The 21,006-nt window shown below is 46.9% G+C and overlaps 1 protein-coding gene across 2 annotated transcripts in view; it reads left to right on the top strand.

The window, feature by feature from the left end:
• fgf14 (fibroblast growth factor 14) overlaps window positions 1-21,006 on the top strand; it is a 356,072-nt gene that overhangs the window by 103,125 nt on the left and 231,941 nt on the right. For both annotated transcript variants that reach the window (XM_070891408.1, XM_070891409.1), the window contains one exon: window positions 11,611-11,714. In XM_070891408.1, the coding sequence (XP_070747509.1) occupies window positions 11,611-11,714 (104 nt within the window). The remainder of the gene's footprint in view (window positions 1-11,610; window positions 11,715-21,006) is intronic.

The raw sequence follows: 21,006 nt of genomic DNA, 5'->3' as shown, positions 1-21,006 counted from the left end.
ACGAGCGGTGTCAGTGCCATCCTCGTGGGTTTCGAACCAGGCCGACATCCGCTCACGGGTTGGAAGTTAAATGGGTGGTGGGGAGCACCCTGCACCGCCATCTTGCTGGTTTGGCTGACTCTCCTGTCGGCCCATCATGGTCCTCCATTGCCAACTCCACCAGCTCGGCAATCTGTTTGGGTGCCGGGCTGCGGTCTCGGCACCATGCCGTCCTGGTGGCCCAGTGGAGGCCATCAGAAGCCCGGTAGAGTGCACAGCGGGCGCAGGGGTGGGGCATTGAAATGCATCAGTGCTATGTGGCTTCTCCGCGTTGCGCTGCCGAACGCCCCTGAGTAGTGCCCCCGGACCCACCCCAACAGGAAGTGGAGCACGTGACATTGTGCTGCACTACCTGTGAGGGTTGGTAACTGCAATTTCGCAGCCAGGCAGGACTTCCACACTGGGTGAATGAAGTCCCGCACCGACTCGGTTACCACACCCAAACGGCGCCGGGGAATTTCGCCCCCGATATCTCTGCCCCATCCCTCTCTGATGCCAGTGAAATTTCCCTGCAGCTGGTGTGTGTGAGACAAAGCTTTATCTTTTATTTATTCATTCTCAGGGTGTGGCCATCCCTGGCAAGACCAATCTGTAATGCCCTGAGATAGTGGGGGGCTTTTTCTTGAACAGCTGAAGCCTGTGCGGTGAAAGTGTTCCTTGTGGTGGTTTGATACAACTAGGCCATCTCAGAGGGCACTTAAGCATCAGCTATAGGTCCAGACCAGGTAAGGATGGCAGGTTTCCTTCCCTAAAGGACATCCTTGAACCAGTTGGGTTTTTACGACAATCCGACAGCTTCACGGTTACTTTTACTGATAACCAGCTTTTCCGTTAAGCTGGGTGGCCTCACAATGCTCTGCAGGTCCTGAGCAGTCAGTGAGGGGCCGCGCAGGCCAAAAAACATTAGAGGGAACATTATTAATAACATATCAAATTTGCATGCTTTTTAAACTGAATTTAAATTGTCAAATGGTAGCATAGTGATTATATTACTGGACCAGTAAGCCAGAGACCTGAGTTAATGATCTGGAGACATGAACTCAAATCCCACCATGGCAGCTGGGGAATTTAAATTCCATTAATTAAATAAATCTGGAATAAAAATGGTGACCATGAAACTACCAGATTGTTATAAAAACCAACATTTAAGAAAGAAAATCTGCTACCCTTACCTAGTCTGGACTATATGTGACTCCAGACCCACAGCAATGTGGTTGACTCTTAACTGTCCTCTGAAATGGTCTAGTAAGACATTCCGTTGTATAAGGCGGCTCACCACCACCTCCATGATCAGAGCAGCCATGATCTTGTTGAATGGCGGAGCAGGCTCAAGGGTTCGTATGGCCTACTCCTGTTCCTATTTCTTATGTTCTTATGTTCCCAAGGGTAATTAGGGATGGGCAATAAATGCTGGACTTACCAGCGATGCCCACATCCCGTGAATGAATAAAACAAAACTGGATTAACTAGTCCAGGTCTTTGAATTGCTAGTGTAGTAACATAACCACCACACTACTGTACCTGGAAAATTGCACTCATATCTTCCAAAAATTTCTATTACAGTACAACAGCCAACAGAAAAAATTTAATCTCACACACAAATTTGCTGGAATGATTTTTGGAGTTTTACCTGACTCTGTGTGACCCCAGTATGGGAGCAGATGTGTCACGTTTTGGTACAATAATACTCTGGAATGAAAACTGAAATGAGAACAACGCCATTTAATTCCAAAGTTTATTTTAGTTGTTTCTCAGAAGCGGTTGATTGACAGCTTGCTGCGTTTTGTGGTGTAACTGTGTGACTTCCCTTTTGGCAGGAGGCAGGTCACAAGAGAGAAACAATCTGCTTACTTTACAAACATTTCAACATCCAGTGACAAAAATTGTGTTCTCTCCCACACACACTCTCACACACAGCCGCACTCACACACTCACACAGTCACACACACACACACACACTCTCACATACACATACTCTCACACACACACACACTCTCACACACACACTCACACAATCCCACACATACACACACTCACACACACTCTCACACATACACACACTCTCACACACACACTCACTCACTCCCACACACACTCACAGTCTCACACACACACACACACACACACACACTCTCACATACACATACTCTCACATACACATACTCTCACACACAAACACAATCCCACAAATACTCACACACACTCACACACAGTCGCACTCACACACTATCACACACACACACACACTCACACTCACACACTCTCTCTCGCACTCAGACAGACACTCACACACTCGCACTTACACTTGCCCACACACTCGCACTCACTCACACCCACTCACACATACTTGCACTCACACCCTCACACACACTTGCACTTACACACACTCACACACACTCGCACTCACACAGACTCACATTCACATTCACACACACTCAGACACACTAGCACATTCACACACACCCACACTCACACATTCACACACTCACACTCACACACATACATACTCACACACACTCGCACATTCACACACACCCACACTCACACATTCACACACTCACACTCACACACTCACACACACTTGCACTCGCACACACTCGCACTCACACACACTCACATTCGCATTCACACACACTCAGACACACTCACGCTCGCACACTCACTCACACACAGTCGCACACTCGCACACACACACTCACACGCACTCACACTCACACACTTGCACACACTCACACACATACACACTCGCACATTCACACACACCCACACTCACACATTCACACAGTCACACATTCACACATTCACACATTCACACACTCACACACTCGCACACTCACACACACTCGCACACTCACACTCGCACTTACACTTGCCCACACGCACACGCACATACACACACTCACACATTCACACTCACCCACACACTCGCACTTACACTTGCCCACACTCGCACTCGCACACTCGTACACTCACATACACTCTCACACACTCACACTCACTCACACACACACACTTGCATTCTCACACACTCGCACTCACACACATATACTCAAACCCTCACACACACTCGCACTCACACACTCTCAGTCATACTTTCACACACACTCACACACACACACACACACACACATACTCTCGCATTCAGACACACACTCACATACTCAGACATGCACTCACTCACACTCACACACCCTCTTGCACTCAGACACACACTCACACAATCTCGCACTCACACTCTCTCACATACACTCGCACTCCCACTCTCACACACACTCTTGCTCTCAGACACACACACTCACACACTCTCATAAACATTCTCACACAATCACACTTTTCTCGCACACACTCTCGCAAACACACTCTCTTACACTTGGACACTTTTACTCTCATTCACATTCTCGCACTCACACACTCTTCCACTCTCACAAACACACTCACACACTTTTACTCTCACACTCACACTCTTGCACTCGCCCACACTCACACAGACAGTCACACTCACACATACTCACAGACACACAGAAACTCACAAGCATTCTCGCACACACACAACAAAAATTGTTCTCTCTTTCACACACACAGACACACACCCACTCTCGCACTCACTCATTCTAATGACAAAAATTCACACATACACTCAAGCGCACACTAACAGACACAGACATAGATAAACACACACACAGACACACACATGGGCACTTTCACTCACACTCACTCACTCACACACACACACATACACACACATACATATACACATATTTATTTTGGTGAATATTTGTGCTTATTAAGGTGAAGGCCATTAATGCTGGGAATGAAATGTTTTTTCATTTCCATCCCTCAATGTTAGTGTGTAATGTTCCCAGGTTTGAAATGGAGAAACACCCTCTTTACTCTTTTGCGACTACATACCCTAGCGTCAGCCTTTGGAGAGACCTATGCAATCAATGGAACATGTTTCCCATTTCGCACACCAGCCATTCTGGTGACCTTTTCTAAGTGAGATTGCCAATAGCACAGCCTCACTCAAAAGGGCATCAGCACGGGGAAATGTGACTGGGGCTCACGAGCTAGATTGAGACTCCTGAAACTCATTTCCTGTAAACAGAGCCAATTGAATTAAACATTTTGTGAATCGAGCAGTGGCAGAATCTTTAACACTATGGACAGGGAAAATCCAGTTGAAGTTGTAACGTCAACACTTTCAGTAGTTTAACAATACTGCCACCACCAATCACAGCATGACACTGAAACCATGCAACATTCTCACTCAACTGATTGTTTTTTCTAAATCAAAAAAGTAGCAAATAGTCATAATTTGCATTAATATCTTAACTACATTTGGGATTAATTGGATAGTTCTTTCAAAGAGCCGGCACAGGCTTAATGGGCCGAATGGCCACTTTCTGTGCTGTCAGATTCTAGGATAACATTTTATTTTACTGTAATTAGCATGTCATTATACCACTCTCTTAATTCATGCGGGAATTGAATTTCTTTTTATTGATAGGCCAGTCTGTGTCAGTCAGTGATTTTTTTAGCCCATGAAACCGCTGCTCGCTTTCAGACAGCTTGCTAAACGGTTCTGATGCTTTCAGACAGAGTGGGCCCGAAATTCACCGTCCCCGAAGGGACGGCTACCACGGAGTTTGGGCGGTCGATCGAAAAAATCGGCGAGTCGAGGGGAATTTCAGCGGTGTTCACTTCCGCCGGAAACGGCGCAGTGAAGCCGCTGTCAAGGAAGGTTACCAGCGGTGAGCTCTGCAGCGTGCGGGCTGCTGGAAAGGGACTACCAAAGTGAAATTCACCGAGGAAAAAGTAGGATTTTTCCTGGCAGTGCCCCGCAAGGTTTTTGAGGCGGTGCTCGAACGCGACACCGCTGGGGCCCTTTGGTAGGTAAAACGTTTTATCACTCATTATTATTTTTATTTCATTTTCCAGCATGCATCCGCAGTATTTATCTTTTGATATAGTTTTATTAATTATTAGTGTTTTTATTTCATTTTCCAGCATGCGCAGTATTTATCTTTTCACGTAGTTTTATTAATTGTTTTGGCTCCATTCAACCTGCTGAGTGCTGCTCAGAGGTTTGCACATATCCCTGTACTTTTGTACAACTTTCAGGTCTGACTCTTTAGTGGAGGCCTGTGGGCTGCAGAGACCTGCTTGGCAGGGTTCACCCTGAGGATGAGAGGAGTGTTGGGAGGGCGACACCTGGTACACCTGGTCAGAAACAGGGCAGCATCACCATCTGCATGGTGTCACCATCAGCACCATGCAGAGAGGCAGCGGGCAAGGGAGGCAGCAGCCATGATCCGTTCATTCGGCACCAGACCAGTGTGCCTGCCATCTTGACCGGCCCGAATCAGGATTGCGGTTGGCTGCTTAGGGACAAGGGATATCCCCTGTCCACTTGGCTGCTCACTCCTCTGCGGAACCCCAGGACAGCGCCAGAGTATGCATACAATGATGCTCACTGTGCCACCAGGTGCATCATCGAGCAGTGCATAGGCGTAAGCAGAGGTTCCGGTGCTTGGATCGCTCTGGTGGCAACTTGCAGTACTCTCCTCAATGGGTCTCCATAATCGTCATGGTTTGCCACATGCTGCACAACCCGGCCATCATGAGGGGCCAGCCGCTGGAGGTCGAGCCGGCAGTACCACCTGAGGAGGAGGAGACGTAGGAGGAGGAGGCGCAGGAGGAGGAGGATCCCCGTCGCCCCAGAGCGAGGAGACGTCGACCCATCGCCACCCTGGAAGTACCGGATGCAGACTGGCCAACACCCTCCTGGGAGGATGGGTCCACATATATAAAGGTGCCTGACACCTCCCCTGCAAGCTCCCTCCATGCATTATGTACTGGCAGTCTGCCAGGTCTCCCCACGTCAGGAAACAGTATTCTTCTTCTGTCCTCCACACAATCCATCAGTATCTCCAGCTCCATATCAGTGAACGTGTTGGCTCTCCTTGCAGCTCTTAGACCAGCCATCCTTCCAAACTCCTTCCCCCGTCAGGGCCTTGCTGCAAACCCTGGCCTTCAAAAAGGATTTGAAAGAGCGATCCAATTAGTCCCACAACCCCTGCTCTTTCCCCATAGCCCTGCAAAATTTTATTTTTCAAGTATTTATCCAATTTCCTTTTGAAAGTTACTATTGAATCTGCTTCCACAGCCCTTTCAGGCAGCGTGTTCCAGATCACGACAACTTACTGTGTAAAAACATTGCTCCTCATCTCCACCTCTGGTTCTTTCACCAAGTTCATGGCCATTCAGATGTATCTTTGGTGGAAGTTCCCTGGAGTGGCTGAAAGCTCAGGTGGGACCCGGAGATGTCAGATCCTGATCACAGGACAATATCTCTGGGCTGGCATGTGGGGGCAGAGCCTCCAGCTACCCCTCCAAGGACATCAACGTAAAGTGGGGTCAGTGATTGGGGACTCCGCACATTGGCAATTCTTCCGTCCCGGTCCTCAGTTGAGACCGGTGCAGGACTGGCTCAGGTACACCTGGTAAAACCACTCACAACACACTTGACGGGGGAGGATGTGAGACTCACCTTGAGATACAGGCTAGCATCAGGGCCAGGAAAAATGAAAGAAAGGCTTACATTTACATGTAGAAGATGAAGGCTTGAATATAGAAGATTAAAGGCTGATCTAATTGAGATGTTTAATTTGATTAAAGAATTCAATAGGGTGGAAACTATTTCCTCTGGTGGGGCAGTCCAGAACAAAGGGGACATAACCTTAAAATTAGAGCCGGGCCATTCAGGGGTGATGTCAGGAAGCACTTCTTCACACAAAGGGCAGTGGAAATCCGGAACTCTCTCCCCCAAAAAGCTGTTGAGGTTAGGTATCAATTGAATATTTCAAAAGTGAGATGAATAGATTTTGTTAGACAAGGCTAGTAAGGGTTAACGAATCAAGATGCGTAGATCAAGTTAAGATAGAGATCAGCCGTACTCTAATTGAATGGCGGAAGAGGCTCGAGGGGCTGAGTGGCCTCCTCCTGTTCCTAAAGAAACATAGAAACATAGAAAATAGGTGCAGGAGTAGGCCATTCGGCCCTCCAAGCCTGCACCACCATTCAAGAAGATCATAGCTGATCATGCAACTTCAGTACCCCATTCCTGCTTTCTCTCCATACCCCTTGATCCCTTTAGCGATAAGGGCCACATCTAACTCCCTTTTGAATATATCTAATGAACAACTTTCTGTGGTAGAGAATTCCACAGGTTCACAATTCTCTGAGTGAAGAAGTTTCTCCTCATCTCGGTCCTAAATGGCTTACCCCTTATCCTTAGGCTGTGATTCCTGGTTCTGGACTTCCCCAACATCGGGAACATTCTTCCTGCATCTAATCTGTCAAATCCTGTCAGAATTTTATATGTTTCTATGAGGTCCCCTCTCATTCTTCTAAATTCCAGTGAATATAAGCCTAGTCACTCCAGTTTTTCTTCATATGTCAGTTCTGCCATCCCGGGAATCAGTCTGGTGAACCTTCGCTGCATGCCCTCAATAGCAAGAATGTCTTTCCTCAGATTAGGAGACCAAAACTGTACACAATGTTCAAGATGTGGCCTCACCAAGGCCCTGTACAACTGCAGTAAGACCTCCCCGCTCCTATACTCAAATCCTCTCGCTATGAAGGCCAACATGCCATTTGCCTTCTTCACCGCCTGCTGTACCTGCATGCCAACTTTCAATGACTGATGTACTATGACAGCTAGGTCTCGTTGCGCATCCCCTTTTCCTAATCTGTCACCATTCAGATAATATTCTACCTTTGTGTTTTTGCTCCCAAAGTGGATAACCTCACATTTATCCACATTATACTGCATCTGCCATGCATTTGCCCACACACGTAACCTGTCCAAGTCACCCTGCAGCCTCTTAGCGTCCTCCTCAAAGCTCACACTGCCACCCAGCTTAGTGTCATCTGCAAACTTGGAGATATTACATTCAATTCCTTCGTCCAAATCATTAATGTATATTGTGAATAGCTGGGGTCCCAGCACTGAACCTTGAGGTACCCCACTAGTCACTGCCTGCCATTCTGAAAAGGAATCGTTTATTCCTACTCTTTGCTTCCTGTCTGCCAACCAGTTCTCTATTCACGTTAAAACATTACCCCCAATACCATGTGCTTTAATTTTGCACACTAATCTCTTGTGTGGGACCTTGTCAAAAGCCTTTTGAAAGTCCAAATACACCACACCCACTGGTTCTCCCTTGTCCACTCTACTAGTTACATCCTCAAAAAATTCCAGAAGATTTGTCAAGCATGATTTCCCTTTCATAAATCCATGCTGACTTGGATCGATCCTGTCACTGCTTTCCAAATGCGTTGCTATTACATATTTAATAATTGATTCCAACATTTTCCCCACTACCAATGTCAGTCTAACCGGTCTATAATTCCCTGTTTTCTCTCTCCCTCCTTTTTAAAAAAGTGGTGTTACATTAGCTACCCTCCAGTCCATAGGAACTGATCCAGAGTCGATAGAATGTTGGAAATGATCACCAATACATCCATTATTTCTAAGGCCACTTCCTTAAGTACTCTGGGATGCAGACTATCAGGCCCTGGGGATTTATCGGCCTTCAATCCCATCAATTTCCCTAACACAATTTCCTGACTAATAAGGATTTCCTTCAGTTCCTCCTTTTCACTAGACCCTCGGTCCCCTAGTATTTCCGAAAGGTTATTTGTGTCTTCCTTAGTGAAAACAGAACCAAAGTATTTATTCAATTGGTCTGCTGTTTCTTTGTTCCCCATTATAAATTCACCTGATTCTGACTGCAAGGGACCTACATTAGTCTTCACTAATCTTTTTCTCTTCACATATCTATAGAAGCTTTTGCAGTCAGTTTTTATGTTCCCTGCAAGCTTCCTCTCATACTCTATTTTCCTCCTCCTAATTAAACCCTTTGTCCACCTCTGCTGAATTCTAAATTTCTCCCAGTCCTCAGGTTTGCTGCTTTTTCTGGCCAATTTATATGCCTCTTCCTTGGTTTTAACACTATCCCTAATTTCCCAAGCCTAGCATTTATTGCCCTATAGACGTAGGTGAGTACATTACACAGGAAATGAAAATCAAGTGCACCTCATCAGGAAGCCTTTCTGATACTTGATTGCTAAGTCACAGCTACGCAGTTTCCGAGTGGGCCACGCCAGTAGTGGGATGTGACGATCGGTGTTTGCAGGCCAGAGACCTTCATGCAGAGAAGAAGGATGGATATACCCTTGGTTAGTAATCTCCCTTGCATCGCAGTGGAATGACATCGAATAGAATCACATACCACCTACCAAACACAGCTGACTGCACCGGTACTCAATCAAAAACACATCAATCAAACCACAGCAATCTTCTTTGTATTTCTCCATCTTCTAGACAAGAAGAGAATTCAGTTTAAAAAAGAAAACAGAGAATGCAACATTTAATAAAAACCACACAAACACAAGAAAGCCAATCCAGTATATATTTATTTTGTAATGCTAGGAATTATCACAAAATAATTTCACTTATGTTAAAGACGGATGACACAATCGATGAATTGTGAAGCTGGTGAAATAACTGCTTAAAACTCATCCTTTTTAAAAATCTATTCATGGGATGTGGGCATCACTGGCAAGCCTAGCATCTATTGCCCATTCCTAATTGTCCCTTGAGAAGGTGGTGGTGAAACTGAGTGGCTTTCTCGGCCATTTCAGAATCAACCACATTGCTGTGGGTCTGGAGTCACATTTAGGCCAGACCGGGAAAGGACAGCAGATAGCAAATCAGATGGGTTTTTAACGACAATCTGGTAGTTTCATAGTCACCATTACTGATACTAGTTTTTTATTCCAGATTTATTTAATTAACTGAATTTAAATTCGGCTAGCTGCCGTGGTGGGATTTGAACTCATGTCTCTGCATCATTAGTCCAGGTCTCTGGATTATTAGTTCAGTGACATAACCACTATGCTACCATATTCATAACTTAAACTAGGAACACATGAAAGTCTTGGAATCACACAGTGCAGAAGGAGGCCATTTGGTCCATCATGTCTGTGCCAGCTCTTTGAAAGAACTGTCCAATTAGTTCCACTCCACTGCTCTTTCCCCACAGCCCTGCAAACTTTTGCTTTTCAAATATTTATCCAATTCCCATGTTTTGATGATGTTTAGTGGTACTGTTACTTTCAGTGTAGAAAGTTGATAACCGACTTTACATGAGCAAGAGTGGTCAGTTACTTAACACCAAAAAAAGCCTTCAGGTGAAAATACATTGGGGCCGAAATTGTCCCCCGCTCGAAACGGGGTGCACGCAGCCCGTTTTGAGTGTTTTTAGCGTAGCAGTGGTTGAGGTTGCCTCTTGAGCGTAATTCCGCTCTTGGTTGTTTTTTTTTATTCGGATACAGAAGTCGCTCTTAATGGGAGCGGATATGCGGTGGTGGCAACACTAGAGGGGCGGAAGTTAGGGATGTGCGGAATAGCCGCTGTGATGCTGTCATCAAAGGGGAGAGCCTGCGCGCTCTTTAAACCTCAGTCCACTGGGCCACCAGGGAGGGTTTCAGCCGGGTCAGTGGACTGGCCCTCAAGAGGGGGTGCCATGCTGTCTGTTGGCAGCCCGGCCGAACCCGGGGGCATAATTGTTGTGCCGACCTAGCAGTCGGCCGACAAAAAAAAAACATGACGGCAGCGGCAGTAAGCCTTCCCCTTTAAGGGGAGTCACACTACTATCGCAGAAAGCCTCAGCCTCACTGGACCGCCGGGAAAAAGCTTGTTTTAGCATTGCCAGGCAGGCCAAAGATTTTCACAGCAGAATTTCGCAATTGGCAGGGTAGATCGGCAGTGCACACTGTGATGACGCACTTAACATGGATTGGCAGCAGCGGAGTGGTGTGGGGGAGTGGGTCACCGCTGGGATAAAAGGAATTTTGATGATGGCCGCCACTTTCCGCTGTTAAGAGGGCTTAAGGAAAGGGGCAATTTCGGCCCCATTGTCTGTAATTAAATTGTACGAATTAGGGAAACCTATAGAAGAACATATTCATATCCAGATCAACTTGTGCTGGATGTGACCTAGTATATGTTTTACATAGAATGTACAGCAATAAACAGGCCATTGGGCCCAACTGATGTTTATGCTCCACACGAGTCTCCTCCCCCCACCATTCACCCTATCAGCATATCCTTTTATTCCTTTCTCCCTCATGTGTTTATCTAGCTTCCCCTTAAATGCATCATGCTATTCACCTCAACCACTCCCTCTGGTAGCAAGTTCCACATCTTCACCACTCTCTGGGTAAAGAAGTTTCTCCTGAATTCCCTATTGGATTTATGAGTGACTACCTTATATCGATGCCCCTAGTTTTGGACTCCCTCACAGTAGGAAACATCTTCTCTACGCCGACCTTTCCATAATCTGAAAGACCTCTATCAGGTCCATTAGTTTTTTTGGCGGCTCAAACTTTCTTGATAATTATAACCGTCCTTGATTGCTTGTTCCACATGTATATTTCTCTGGTTCTTTAAGCAGTCAGAATTTGCACTAGGCACCCTATTAACGTGCTTGTTTGTACTTCCAGCATTGTTCAACCTTGTGCCAGTGGGACTCCGAGTCGTTGCCATTCAGGGTGTGAAGACAGGGCTGTATGTGGCCATGAATGGTGAAGGATATCTTTACACATCAGTAAGTACTTCCAAGTATGTAGTAGAAGTCTGAATGAAAAATGAGACTGACTCTCCGTCTTTGACTCCCAAAATTGAAATAAACTATTAGATTTTGATTGCGATTTCTTTGATTAGAATAATTTGAAAAGGGGCTCATCCCTCCAAATGCTGATATTTGAATCAGTGGGTTGTGCAGAAAGGGTATTGACCTCGTTACAATCTCAGGATAATAATTATAGCATGGACATTGCAAAGATTTTTTTATTGTCAATCCCAAAAGATTTTTTTTCCCGTTATTGTGATGGTGTGAATGAAAAACATCAAATGTCAGTATAATCAATTGAACTGCTTTTGTTTTCCTATGAAGTACTATCCTGGGAGGGTTCATTATGACTAAGCTTATGCTCATGATTAAAGCAAAGAAAAAAACAAAGATTGGTTAATCATGACTCACTGGGAGTCAGACTGAAGCACACTCTCTCCACGTACAGTCGACTGTCCTGTGTATTGTAAGTGAGGGACTCTGGCATGCAGTGTTTGATCTCGGTTTTCGCACAGATCATTGGTCCATTGGTCTGCAGACATCGCTCTTCACTTTTAATTCTTGTAAATGCACTGTTGTGTCCTTACACACTGCAGCAAATCAACACGAGGCACATACTTGAGACAAGGTCACTCTGTGACCTGTACCTTTATTCACAGGACCAAGGAGTGATGACCCTGCGTGGGACCTCCCTTTATATACCTGGATGACCAGGTGAGGAGTGTCTCCCACAAGTTCACCCCCTGTGGTCAAGGTGTGCATTGCTCAGGTGTATACAGTGTACAGTGTTGTTACATAAAGGTTACAGTTATGTGAGGGTTACAAACATGACATCACATCCCCCCAACGTCTTTGGGTCAAAGATTAAGTCTTTCAGGCGGTCGACGCTCTCTCGTGGAGCGCCGCAGTTGGGGCTCTGGTTGTTGAGTCTTGGCATGCATCTTTGTCACCTGTGGTGATTCCGGCTCGTCCAGGCTGGCCGCAGGGACTGTGCATGCTGCTGACGGTTCTTGTTGCTTGTTCTCTGGCAGTGGGCAGCATCTCATGATTTTCCTCAGGTTCCTCAGTGTCCATGCTGAACCTTTTTTTTTATTTGGTCCTGATGCTTGCGGCATATCTGCCCATTGTTGAGTGTGATCACTATGACCCTATTCCCCTTGTTACCAATTACAGTACCCTCGAGCCACTTGGGCCCCACAGCATGATTAAGAACAAATACAGGGTTATCGATTTCTATCCATCTCCCCTTTGAGTTACGGTCGTGGCACTCATTTTGGGACTGGCGCTTGCCCTCAACAATGTCTGACAAGACTGGATGAATGAGGGACAGCCGAGTTTTAAGTGTACGTTTCATGAGTAGTTCTGCTGGCGTGACGCCCGTGAGTGAGTGCAGTTGGGACCTGTAGGCCAGCAGGAGGCACGATAGATGGTATTGAAGGGAGGGTCCTTGAATCCGGAGCATGCCTTGCTTTATGATTTGGACCACACATTCCGCCTGGCCATTGGAAGCCGGCTTGAACGGCGCTGTCCTGACAAGTTTGATGCCATTACCCAACATGAACTCCCGGAATTCATAGCTAGTGAAACACGGGCCATTGTCGCTAACCAGGATGTCCGTCAGGCTGTGGGTCGCAAAGACCGCACGCAGACTCTCCACTGTGGTGGATGTCGTGCATGAATTCAATATGATGCAGTTGATCCATTTCGAGTATGCATCAACAATAATGAGGAACATTCTTCCCATGGACGGGCCCACGTAGTCTACGTGAATACGTGACCATGGCTTGGTGGGCCAGGGCCACGGGCTGAGTGGGGCCTCCTTCGGGGCATTGCCCAGCTGGGCACACATCGTGCACCTGCGAACACAGTGTTCCAGTTCTGCATCAATTCCCGGCCACCATACATGTGACCGGGCAATGGCCTTCATTAGCACAATGCCTGGGTGCTCGCTGTGGAGTTCTCTGATCAATGCTACTCGGCTGCCTCATAATAGGCAGCCGGCTTGGATGGAGAGTTCATCCATCCGTCTGTGGAACGGTCTGACCTCTTCAGGGCATGCTTTGTGTGCGGGCACCCAATCCCCAGTCAGGACACTTTTCTTAATCAGAGATAGGAGGGGATCTCTGTTTGTCCAGGTTTTGATCTGGTGGGCTGTGATGGGGGAGCCTGCGCTGTCAAAGACTTCAACGGCCATGACCATCTCCGCGCTTTGCTCCGCTGCTCCCTCAGTGGTGGCCAGTGGAAGCCTGCTGAGCACGTCAGCGCAATGTTCGGTGCCTGGCCGGTGCCGTATGGTGTAGTCATACGAATCAGGGGAAGTCATAACGGGGAACAAAGAAATGGCAGACCAATTGAACAAGTACTTTGGTTCGGTATTCACTAAGGAGGACACCAACAACCTTCCGGATATAAAAGGGGTCAGAGGGTCTAGTAAGGAGGAGGAACTGAGGGAAATCTTTATTAGTCGGGAAATTGTGTTGGGGAAATTGATGGGATTGAAGGCCGATAAATCCCCAGGGCCTGATGGACTGCATCCCAGAGTACTTAAGGAGGTGGCCTTGGAAATAGCGGATGCATTGACAGTCATTTTCCAACATTCCATTGACTCTGGATCAGTTCCTATTGAGTGGAGGGTAGCCAATGTAACCCCACTTTTTAAAAAAGGAGGGAGAGAGAAAACAGGGAATTATAGACCGGTCAGCCTGACCTCAGTAGTGGGTAAAATGATGGAATCAATTATTAAGGATGTCATAGCAGTGCATTTGGAAAATGGTGACATGATAGGTCCAAGTCAGCATGGATTTGTGAAAGGGAAATCATGCTTGACAAACCTTCTGGAATTTTTTGAGGATGTTTCCAGTAAAGTGGACAAGGGAGAACCAGTTGATGTGGTATATTTGGACTTTCAGAAGGCTTTCGACAAGGTCCCACACAAGAGATTAATGTGCAAAGTTAAAGCACATGGGATTGCGGGTAGTGTGCTGACGTGGATTGAGAACTGGTTGTCAGACAGGAAGCAAAGAGTAGGAGTAAATGGGTACTTTTCAGAATGGCAGACTAGTGGGGTACCGCAAGGTTCTGTGCTGGGGCCCCAGCTGTTTACATTATACATTAATGATTTAGACGAGGGGATTAAATGTAGTATCTCCAAATTTGTGGATGACACTAATTTGGGTGGCAGTGTGAGTTGCGAGGAGGATGCTATGAGGCTGTAGAGTGACTTGGATAGGTTAGGTGAGTGGGCAAATGCATGGCAGATGAAGTATAATGTGGATAAATGTGAAGTTATCCACTTTGGTGGTAAAAACAGAGAGACAGACTATTATCTGAATGGTGACAGATTAGGAAAAGGGAAGGTGCAACAAGACCTGGGTGTCATGGTACATCAGTCATTGAAGGTTGACATGCAGGTACAGCAGGCGGTTAAGAAAGCAAATGGCATGTTGGCCTTCATAGCGAGGGGATTTGAGTACAGGGGCAGGGAGGTGTTGCTACAGTTGTACAGGGCCTTGGTGAGGCCACACCTGGAGTATTGTGTACAGTTTTGGTCTCCTAACTTGAGGAAGGACATTCTTGCTATTGAGGGAGTGCAGCGAAGATTCACCAGACTGATTCCCGGGATGGTGGGACTGACCTATCAAGAAAGACTGGATCAACTGGGCTTATATTCACTGGAGTTCAGAAGAATGAGAGGGGACCTCATAGAAACGTTTAAAATTCTGACGGGTTTAGACAGGTTAGATGCAGGAAGAATGTTCCCAATGTTGGGGAAGTCCAGAACCAGGGGTCACAGTCTAAGGATAAGGGGTAAGCCATTTAGGACCGAGATGAGGAGAAACTTCTTCACCCAGATGTGGTGAACCTGTGGAATTCTCTACCACAGAAAGTAGTTGAGGCCAATTCACTAAATATATTCAAAAGGGAGTTAGATGAAGTCCTTACTACTCAGGGGATCAAGGGGTATGGCGAGAAAGCAGGAAGAGGGTACTGAAGTTGCATGTTCAGCCATGAACTCATTGAATGGCGGTGCAGGCTAGAAGGGATGAATGGCCTACTCCTGCACCTATTTTCTATGTTTCTATGTTTCTATGTTACGCAGCCAGCATGACAGCCCATCGTTGTAAGTGAGCTGACGCATTGGCATTGATAGCATTGCTGTCGGACAACAGGGATGTTAACGGCTTCTGGTCCGTTTCTAACTCGAACCTTCTGCCAAAAAGGTACTGGTGCATCTTTTTCACCCTGTAGACACATGCAAGTACCTCCTATTCAACCATCCCATACCCCCTTTCTGCTTGGGAGAGTGACCTGGAGACATAAGCCACAGGTTGGAGTCCGCCCTCATCATTACTCTGCTGCAACACGCACCCAACCCCATAGGATGATGCATTGCATGTCAAAACCAATTTCTTACAGAGGTCGTACAGGGTCAATAACTTATTAGAACAAAGCAGATTCTGTGCCCGATTGAAAGCCCCTTCCTGACAGTCCTCCCAAAACCACTCACAACCCTTACGCAGGAGCACGTGTAGCAGCTCCAACAATGTACTTAAGTTCTGCAGAAAGTTCCCGAAATAGTTCAATAGTCCCAGAAATGAACGCAACTCCGATGTGTTGCCGGGCCTGGGCACGCGACGGATCGCCTCCGTTTTGGATTCGGTGGGCCGGATCCCATCTGCGGCAATCCTCCTGCCCAAAAACTCGACCTCTGGGGCCAAAAACACACAATTGGACTTCTTTAGTCACAGGCCTACCCGGTCCAGTTGGCATAGCACCTCCTTCAGGTTGTGGAGGTGTTCTTCGGTGTCTCGACCCGTGATAAGGATGTCGTCCTGAAATACAATGTTCCGGGGATGGATTTGAGTAAGCTTTCCATGTTCCTCTGAAAGATAGCGGCTGCTGAACTAATGCCGAACGGACGCCTGTTGTAGACAAACAGCCGCTTGTGCGTGGTGATGGTGGTCAGTAGCTTGGATTCTTCGGCCAGTTCTTGGGTCATGTAGGCCGAAGTGAGGTCCAACTTGGTGAACAGCTTGCCGCCTGCCAACGTGGCAAAAAAATCTTCTGCTCTCGGAAGCGGGTATTGGTTCTGAAGGGACACTCGGTTGATGGTGGCCTTGTAGTCGCCGCAGATCCTGACCGAGCCATCCGTTTTTAGAACAGAGATGATGGGGCTTGCCCAGTCGCTGAATTCAATAGGCGAAATTATGCCCTCTCTTAGCAACCTGTCCAACTCACTCTCAATTTTCTCCCGCATCACATATGGCACAGCTCTGGCTTTGTGGTGCACTGGTCTGGTGTCCGGGGTGATGCGTATCACTGCTTTGGTGCCTTTGAAAGTCCCGACGCCAGGTTGAAATAATGACTCAAACTTTTGTAGGACCTGTGAGCATGAACTTCGTTCCACAGATGAAATGGCGTGCACAACCCCCCATTTCCAGTTCATCCTGGCTAGCCAGCTCCTCCCCAATAGCGCAGGACCATTTCCCCGGACAATTCAGAGTGGCAGCTGGTTCTGAGATCCATTATATGTGACCACCAACATGGGATGATCTCTTTGGTGTACGTCCATAATTGCATGTCAATGCATTCAAGTTTGGGTCTGCTAGCTCTGAGTGGCCACAGTTCCTCGAATTGTTGGACACTCATGAGTGCTGGCTGGCTCCTGTGTCCAGCTCCATGCATACCGGGATGCTGTTTAACAGTACTCTCATCATCTTAGGTGGCGTTCTTGTGTATGAGCTGTGGATGTTTGCCACCTGAACCCACTGAACTTCAGCATCCATTGCTGTGTCCCAGGCATACCCCTGCCTTGCAGAGTCCTCTTGTGGTTCATCCACTTCGTAAACCAGCGTTGCTGCGGGCTTCCTGCACATCCTGGCTAAATCATCACTCACGTTACAATTTCTGCAGATGAATTGTTGAAACCAGCAGGTCTTCGCAGTATGTCTGCCCCCGCACCTCCAGCATGAGCTGAGATTGTTGTGAACAAAAGAGCTGTTACCAGGCATTCCTCTCTGATTGACTCTTTGATTACTCTTGAGCACTCTGTTTGTGGGTGTCAATGGTCCCATCCCAGGACGTATTGTCCTTTGTGATGGTGTAAATGTCCGTTCAACCTGCCATTGTCTCTGTTGAGGACCCACCCTAGAGTCTGTTACTGCCTGGTTGGTGTTGAATTGCCCTTGCCTGCCTGCGGGGTTCTGAGTCGCATTTACAATGTTAACTCCCTGCTCCATCGCCACGTTGGGAGCAGAGTTGCGCGCATTTACGATCTTGGTTTCCTCCTCCCCCGCCATGAAGATTTGAGCCACCAATGCCGCTGCTTCCAAGGTCAAGTCCTTGGTCTCAATTAGCTTCCTAAAAATCCCGGCATGACCAATGCCCTCAATGAACAAATCCCGTAACATCTCCCCCCTGCAAGCGTCTGTGAACTTACAGAGACTGGCCAAGCGCCGAAGGTCCGCAACGAAGTCCGGTATGCTCTGCCCTTCCCGACATCGGTGCGTATAGATTCGGTGTCGGGCCATGTGTATACTACTCGCTGGTTTGAGGTGCTCACCGATCAGTTTGCTGAGCTCCTCGAAGGTCTTGTCCGCCGGCTTCTCGGGTTCGAGCAGGTCTTTCATCAGCGCGTGCGTCTTTGGTTCGCAGCTGGTCAGTAGATGCGCCCTCCGCTTGTCAGCCGCTACCACTCCCAGCCAGTCCTTCATGACAAAGCTCTGCTGGAGCTTCTCAATGAAATTGTCCCAGTTCTCACCAACACATTACCGTTCCTCCGTGCTACTGGTGGCCATTCTCTTGAGTCGTTGATTCGTGTTTCTTGTCACCAAATGTTGTGTCCTTACACACTACAGCACATCAACACGAGGCACATACCGGAGACAAGGTCACTCTGTGACCTGTACCTTTATTCACAGGGCCAAGGAGTGATGACCCTGCATGGGACCTCCCTTTAAAAAACTGGATGACCAGGTGAGGAGTGTCTCCCACAAGTTCACACCCTGTGGTCAAGGTGTGCATTTCTCAGGTGTATACAGTGTACAGTGTTGTTACATAAAGGTTACAGTTATGTGAGGGTTACAAACACGACATGCACCGAGGTATTATAGTTAGAATTTTGGAACCCTGACACAAAAGCTATTATTAAGCGCCCAGCACTGCATCTTCTGGCTGTTCGTCAAGCCTCAGCAACCATTTCAATTTGAGATTTAATGAGTAAACAAGGTTTGAATTGTATTTAGTTGTGATTTGGGTTGGCCTTGGTCTAGCGTTGTGCTTGCCCCATTGCGTGGTGGCAGGATGGTGAGAATCAGAGCAGCGAAGTGTAGTTGGGTCATTAGGAGGACGACCCAAACAGAGGCCATGCGCGGAGCTCCAGCGAGGAAGGTAAAAATCTGAGCAAATTACCTGGTATCGTACCCTGTGCTGTCCCTAGTGATTAGTTACAGAGCAGCATTGTCAGAAACCGAGCGGCAATTTTCCAGCTTGATCTCTCAGCCGAAGTAGAGTAAATAATGCGGAGGCAGAGAGAGAGAAAGACTTGGAGGAGAAAATAACAAATGAAGGATGACATTAATATTCTTTGAAGTTAAAACTGGTGTTGTTTTAGTGTAAATTGGAACAAAGTAATCTCCCTGGGGCCTCCACTTGGAAAAAATCAATTTCCTGGACACGAGCAACATTTTGCTGAAATAAAATGAAATGTTGAGTTCGTGAATTAAGGATTGAGTGAACTGTTGAACAACAAAACACCACAGGGTAGATTTGCGTTCTCATGATCTGGTGGAACGCATTGCACTATTTAATTGGAGTGTTAGAAAAACATCTATGTTTTTTCATACATGTGCTTCTGTTCAAATAATGGGTAAAGCAGTTTCATACAAACACATTATACATTTCTACACTAATATTCCCACAGTTTTACTTTAATCCATTGAGAACTTTCCCTATACATATATATGTGTGTCATCCCTCAGACCAGGTGTTCCTCCACCAATCATAGGCTGGCTCCCACTCACGGACTAGATCTCTGCGCTCCTCCAATTCTGGCCTCTTGAGCTTCCCCGATTTCCTTTGCTGCACCCTTGGTGGCTGTGCCTTCAGCTGCCTGGGCCTAAGCTCTGAAATTCCCTCACTAAACCTCTTCACTTCTCTTTCTTCCTTTAAGACGCTCCTTACAACCTGCCTCTTCGACCAAACTTTTAATCACCTGTTCTAGTATCCCCTTGTATGGCACGGTGTCAAATTCTGTTTGATAATCACTCCTGTGAAGCGCCTTGGGACGCTTTACCACGTTAAAAGCGCTATATAAATGCAAATTGTAGTTGTTGTTGAGGTAGAACTTCCAATGTAGAGAGTCTCCGCCCCTTGGCACTGCTCCCAGTTACGCCATGCCCTTGTAGGGCATGGACAGAGGTTCTGGCCCACAAGGCCAATAAGAATCCTTGACTTTAGACCCGGGCCTGTTCCATCCAGCTGCCAGCCTAGTTTCTAATCCTTCTACCGAATTTACGGTGAGAGTCCATTGTAAAGGTTAGGGATTTTCAGGGAAAATACCACGTACATGTTTAACAAATGACAACACCAAGCCTGCCATCAGCTCTGTTGTATATTAGTCTTGTTCCCGAAATGTTGTGCACAAGTTAGCACTTTATGGTTGCCGTTACATCTTAATTCAATCTACTGAGCTGTGGCTCAGTGAGCAGCACTCTTGTTTCTGAGTCAGAAGGTTGTGGGTTCAAGTCCCACTGCAGAGATTTGAGCACAAAACTCTTGGTTGACACTCCAGTGCAGTGCTGAAGGAGTGCTACACTGTCGGAGGTGCTGTCTTTCAGATGAGACATTAAACCGAGGCCCTGTCTGCCCTCTCAGATGGCCATAAAAAATCCCATGGCACTATTTTGAAGAGGATCAAGAGAGTTATCTCCGGAGTCCTGGGCCAATATTTATCCTTCAACCAGCATCCCTAAAACCGATTATCTGGTCATTATCACAGTGCTGTTTGTGGGAGCTTGCTGTGTACAAATTGGCTGCCACGTTTCCTGCATTGCAACAGTGACTGCAGTTCAAAAAGTACTTCATTGGCTATAAAGCCCATTGGGATGTCCTGAGGTCATGAAAAGTGATGTATAAATGCAAGTTCTTTCATTCTTACTTGGCCAATCAAGGAACATTGGAAACTCATTGAATCGGAGCTGCAGGCCGTGGGATCTGAGCACACATCCTTCAGGATGGGAGTCAGGCTTTGCAAATCATGAAGCCATTA

The sequence above is a fragment of the Pristiophorus japonicus genome, chromosome 10 (assembly GCF_044704955.1).
Source record: "Pristiophorus japonicus isolate sPriJap1 chromosome 10, sPriJap1.hap1, whole genome shotgun sequence".
Classification (NCBI taxonomy): domain Eukaryota; kingdom Metazoa; phylum Chordata; class Chondrichthyes; family Pristiophoridae; genus Pristiophorus; species Pristiophorus japonicus.
Note: the sequence above shows the minus strand (reverse complement) of the source record. Positions and strands in the feature narration are given on the sequence as shown.